The 6,539-nt window shown below is 27.3% G+C and overlaps 1 protein-coding gene across 9 annotated transcripts in view; it reads left to right on the plus strand.

Annotated features, from left to right (window-relative positions):
• Positions 1-6,539, plus strand: part of up (Troponin T, skeletal muscle) — a 109,209-nt gene that overhangs the window by 93,139 nt on the left and 9,531 nt on the right. For 8 of the 9 annotated variants that reach the window (XM_075378122.1, XM_075378124.1, XM_075378116.1 and 5 more), the window contains one exon: positions 1,939-2,019. In XM_075378122.1, the coding sequence (XP_075234237.1) occupies positions 1,939-2,019 (81 nt within the window). Of the gene's footprint in view, positions 1-1,938; positions 2,020-6,029; positions 6,109-6,539 lie in introns of all 9 variants that reach the window. The other variant, XM_075378117.1, reaches the window with a different exon arrangement.

A 6,539-nucleotide genomic window follows, 5' to 3' on the forward strand; every position in this document is an offset into this window, starting at 1 on the left:
AACGTAGACTGGAATAAAATGTTCAGCATTTTAAAAAAATTAGGGTTCAAATACAGAGATAGAAGAACAATTGCTAACATGTACAGGAACCAAACAGCAACAATAACAATTGAAGAACATAAGAAAGAAGCCGTAATAAGAAAGGGAGTCCGACAAGGATGTTCCCTATCTCCGTTGCTTTTTAATCTTTACATGGAACTAGCAGTTAATGATGTTAAAGAACAATTTAGATTCGGAGTAACAGTACAAGGTGAAAAGATAAAGATGCTACGATTTGCTGATGATATAGTAATTCTAGCCGAGACTAAAAAGGATTTAGAAGAAACAATGAACGGCATAGATGAAGTCCTACGCAAGAACTATCGCATGAAAATAAACAAGAACAAAATAAAAGTAATGAAATGTAGTAGAAATAACAAAGATGGACCACTGAATGTGAAAATAGGAGGAGAATAGATTATGGAGGTAGAAGAATTTTGTTATTTGGGAAGTAGAATTACTAAAGATGGACGAAGCAGGAGCGATATAAAATGCCGAATAGCACAAGCTAAACGAGCCTTCAGTAAGAAATATAATTTGTTTACATCATAAATTAATTTAAATGTCAGGAAAAGATTTTTGAAAGTGTATGTTTGGAGTGTCGCTTTATATGGAAGTGAAACTTGGACGATCGGAGTATCTGAGAAGAAAAGATTAGAAGCTTTTGAAATGCGGTGCTATAGGAGAACGTTAAAAATCAGACGGGTGGATAAAGTGACAAATGAAGAGGTATTGCGGCAAATAGATGAAGAAAGAAGCGTTTGGAAAAATATAGTTAAAAGAAGAGACAGACTTATAGGCCACATACTAAGGCATCCTGGAATAGTCGCTTTAATATTGGAAGGACAGGTAGAAGGGAAAAATTGTGTAGGCAGGCCACGTTTGGAGTATGTAAAACAAATTGTTAGGGATGTAGGATGTAGAGGGTATACTGAAATGAAACAACTAGCACTAGATAGGGAATCTTGGAGAGCTGCATCAAACCAGTCAAATGACTGAAGACAAAAAAAAAAAATAAATAAAATACATGAAGACATATAAAGATACTACTAATGACTCTGAGATAAGGCACTCTGTGTAGGAGTATTAATTTCATTTTTACCTTAAGTTTATGTAAAAATATTTATGTATAAGATGAGAGAAATCAAAAGAATTTTCAAAACTGATTTTCAAATTGTTTTTAAATCTAATTTTTAAATGTAGAACATGTTAATGCAACTAGTTTAAAGTTTAATTTGTTACCCTGATGTCTCAGTATCCCATCAGACTATGCATGATTACACTATAAATGTCCAAAAATAAGCAATAATGATGATAAATTAAAAGAAAAACCGTATAATCTATTTTATTATTTTATTTATAATAAAAAACGTATTATAATATTTTTTTTGTCTTAGTCATTTGATTAGTTTGATGCAGTTCTCCAAGATTCCCTACCTAATGCTCGTCATTTATTTCATTTTCGTACTTATTTTACATAAAAAATCCTGCATTACAATGTATACCTTGATAGTCAGCAAGTAAAATTGAAAAAACAATTCAATTTATTTGCAAAATAAACCAAACATACACTTTACATATATTCTTTGTCTATTATTACAACAATTTCAGCCACTTCTGAAATCCTTCTAATTGTTTTAGGAATAACACCCAAAATATATACAATTAAAAATTCTCATAAATTGTAAAATTTGGTTCAATTTTTCTTATTAAATAATTATTACAAACTTATTCAATATTTAGTTAATTTTTTGAACTTACTTATGATGAAATAAGTTTAAGAATTTGATCTAGTATACTTTATATTCTCATTAGACCATACCTAAAATAAATATATTTTAATGTAGAAAAATTTGTCTCATAAAATAATTAATATTATTATTATTAATTTATTTTCAGCCTAAAATCCAAGTTGCATCAAAATATGAGCGACGTGTGGACACAAGGTCGTATGATGACAAGAAGAAACTCTTTGAAGGTGTAAGTGATAATTCACTGTGTGTTAAATAAAAATAAAAGTGTAAAACATCAGAAGTATAAGTGATACTTGAAAAAGTTATTGTTTTCTGAAAATAATGTTGGTCCATTATAAAGTTAGACCCTCTGATGAAAATGTCACTTGTAAAGTTTAATATAATTTGTATACAGTGGGTTTTCATACTGATATGCAGCAGTATTTATATTAAGTTGAGTGAGGAAGACAGTTGGGTTACCATCACTACTTAGTTTTCCGAATAAATCTTGAATGTGATTTGTTGTTTTTGAGAATGACTATATCAGGAAAAGAGTATAGGTTGCATTAGGTTGTCTATAACCAGCCCACCAGGTTGATCTAGTAGTTTTTTTTTTGTGGGCGAAAAACACCTGGGCGTTATCATCGCCCGTAATTTTATTAATAAAAGGGTAAAATAACTCCAAAATAATAAAACCCTTTAGGTGTAAAATTAATATTAATCATATAATAAAAATTATCAAAACAAGTCAAGAAGGTAAAATAAAACTCAAAACTAATACCGCAGACGAAGTCTTTAAAACATAAAAGTTAAAATAATCGAATAAAGAAACAACATAAAACTTACCTAATTCCGATGGGTTGTGCAAAAGGCTCTCTTCTCGGATAATAAAATTAAAGACATAGAACCAAAAAACCAAAATAGAAAGTAAAGGTTAAAAATTATCAACAACTCTTCTAGCATAAAAATATATATGATAATATTACATTTTTTGCAGTAACCTGGTACTTAGCAAAAACAGAAACATCCGGTCCAAAATTTCGTTATTATTGTACAAGATATCACGGATATTTTTATGTAGATTAAAATTACGACGCAAATGATCTAGTAGTGAACGCGTCTTCCCAAATCAGCTGATTTGGAAGTCGAGAGTTCCAGTGTTCAAGTCCTAGTAAAGGCAGTTACATTTATACGGATTTGAATACTAGATCGTGGATACCGGTGTTCTTTGGTGGTTGGTTTTCAATTAACCACACATCTCAGGAATGCGCAAACAGACTGTACAAGACCACACTTTATTTATACAAATACATATCATCCTCTGAAGTAATATCTGAACGGTAATTCCTGGAGGCTAAAAGAAAAAAGAAAGAAGACAGTTGTATTTACAGTTGTTGTACTGTTGAGGGAAATTTTGAAGCAAAATTAAAAAAAAAAATGGTAAAATAAGCATGCACACATGCTTAATATAAAGTGGTGTTATGTTTGTGAAATTTTGAGAAAATTGACTCCAAAAAAATATCTACTCCCATGGAGGTATTGACAGCAAAGTTTTATTTGACACACACATAAATCCCTGTACAAAATTTCATTAAAATTGGTTCATCCTGTCAAATATTATTAAGCTTCAAACACACAGACACACATACAAATGCCCTCCATATTTTTTTGTTTTTTGGGGACCCTGGGTTATGAAATGTCAAAAAATATGAAAAAGCATACCTTATTTTTTGACTGATTACCATATTTCTTCTTGCAGCACAGTTCAAGAGCTGTGATATCAGAAAAATATAAAATTATACTATACCAGTATACAGATATTAGTATAATATTTATTGAAAAATAACTGAACTGCTGAGCTTAACTCAACTGAATATTTTACCATGAAATTTTGGTTCTAATGATAATATTTTTTATTTAATTTTTAATAGAAGTGTTACTCTAAAAAAAAGTGTTACTTGTTTTGTTTTACCTATCTATCTTTTTATATGTGATTGTTACATTATTTTTTCTACTTTTTCATATTTATATTATGATAATTAATTTAAAATATTTAACAACTGTGCATTATAATTACTGTAATATTACGAATGCTTTGTTCAGTTCATGGAATATAATCAGCTTACGTTTTTTAATCATTTTCTAAAGAACATAAGAAAATTTTATATAACAAAAAGTTAGTTTGTCATCTTAATATATTTTAAAATCATAAAACTTGTTATTTCAGAATGTGAGATTTTTGGAGGATCTACTTTTTTAAAGCTTTACATTTATATTAAAAATAAAAAATTGGAATGCTGATCGAAAATTTATGTTCGTTAGTCAATGCAGATGTCTAACTACCCTCAACAAATTGCACATTTTAATTCACATCCAAATTATTACTAAACTAGATTTTATGATTTTTGTATTCTTTCTGAAGCATGGTACATAACTGTGTATGTATTGAGTATTATCTGTGACACTCTTTAGAATATGTATAAAAGTGTTCTGTGTAGTAAGAACCTTAGTTTATATCTTCTAATGGAGTTTGTATTCTACTGGAGACATTTCTATTGTAGAAAAAGCAGATTGTAAGGAATACAGTTTACTTTCTTATCTGGACTAGAAAAATATACAAGTATGTATGCTTTTTTCAACAATGGCAGAGATTGCTATTGTTGTTAGCTCTAGTAAATGCCAATAGAATCTAGTAAAACTGTATCTAATGTTATTTAATTTCAATGATCTGTGGGAAATAGTCTATTAAATGTAGCTTTGTTTGTTGTTGGAAGTCTTAACCATTAATTTCTAGAGTATTGATCCATGAAACATTTTAGGTTATTATCTAATTAATTTAAATTTTCTTATAACTTATAAAATTGTAATTATCTGATATAAATTTTTATAGAAAGTACAATATTCTTTTATAAATATAACAATAACTGATGATAATCCATGTTCACAATCATTTTTAACCAAAAATTCTTTGATTGCATAAAACTCATATTATTCATTATTCAAATTTTTTATTTAAAGTTATTCATTCATAATTTATGAATTAAATACAATAGTACTTTTCTTCTTTGTTCTGTCTAAAACATATATTTTATTTGAAAAAATAAGAATTAATCAAAGGTTACGATAAAAATTTTCAATTAATAAAATAATATATTTTATAACATTTTTAGGAATTTATAGTTGTTAAATAACTTTCATTGGTGTGATTAAAATCATTGTTATTAAACTGTATTAAATAGATAAAGTTGTTGAGCAGTATATTTTACTAAATTAAAAAAAAAAATACTTAAGGAGAGAGAGAAATGTGTAATTTACTAGAAAAGGAATTATTTTTCATTTGTAAAAGCATGAAATTTTAAATCTAGTAAATGTATAGAACAACAAAAATTGCTTTTCCTCTAGGAAGAACTACCCTAAACAAATACAGGGTTCTTGTTGGAGTAACCATATCTGTCCCTAAAATTATGGAGTATGGAAGAATCTAACTAAACTACTGCTCAATTTAATCCTTACTGGACGTGGAATAGTGGTACAATTTAGAAAAAAAAATGTAATATATAGAAATTAAATATGATTCTGGGTGCATAGTTAGGTACTTAAATTACTTTTTAATGTCCATATAATTAAATTTTCTTAGTCTTTTAGCCTAAAAAATATTTAACTGATCTGTCTATTTCTTCAAGTAAATATTTATCAGGCCAGATTATATAAAGAAAGTTTTTTATATATTATAACTCTCCCATATTGTAATTTCCATTAGGCAGTTCTCTCCATCTCTATTCTCATTATTTTTAAGTCTTCCATGTTGTTTCAACATTCTGAAAGAGGATGTTCTGAAAGGGAGAATAGTTGATCGGATCTGGTGGTTTCTTCTCTATACTAATTTCAACATTTTACGTGTATTAGAAGTATTTTTAAACTGAAATGATATAAAAAGTTTCATTTATAAAAACAAGTACATAAGGAACTCTAAAAAAATGTTTAATTCATATTAAAAACTATTACAATGTTTCAAACAAAAAAAAAAACACTTGAAAAGTTAAATAACCAGTTCTCTTTCTCTGATGTATTTTAAAATAACATATTTTAATTTAATAGCTTATTTAATTCAAAATAATTTAGAATTATATTTAATACTTATAAGAAAATAATGTAAATGCTATATGCTCTGGCTGGTGCTTTTTTTTAATAAGTATATATTTTTAATTTTTCAATATATTTTGTATATGTTAATTATTATTTATAATAAATATACAGGGCTGGGATACACTAAACTCTGAAGTCAATGAAAAGTTGTGGAAAAATAAACATGAACAATTCTCAAACCGTAGTAAGGGTAAGTGAATTGTAGAGTGACGATGATGATGAATTTGAAAAAACCTGAGAATGAATTCAGCATTTTGAAAAGATTTGGAAATGAATCCTGCATTCTTTTTAATGTTTTGGAAAAAAATATTTCCCAATTTTTTTTTTATTACCTTACAATACCTAATATTAAATTTTAATTAACTTTTTTTAAATTTTAAATTCATTTTTGCTTGACAGGCTTGAAAAATCAATTGAGAATGAAAGCCTAATTTTTACCATCTTAAATTTTTATAAATTTATACATGAATATTTGTGTTTATAGTTAGAAAAATGTTGTTGATGTGGTTTGAATCTGGTGATACATGACGACTGCTGTAAATTTCTGCAATTGTTTTTTTCTTTTTTTTCTACAAACATTGTACAGTATTTTATTTATGTCAATAGATAGGAGTTTTTTTT

Source organism: Lycorma delicatula, chromosome 11, assembly GCF_047948215.1.
Source record: "Lycorma delicatula isolate Av1 chromosome 11, ASM4794821v1, whole genome shotgun sequence".
NCBI lineage: Eukaryota > Metazoa > Arthropoda > Insecta > Hemiptera > Fulgoridae > Lycorma > Lycorma delicatula.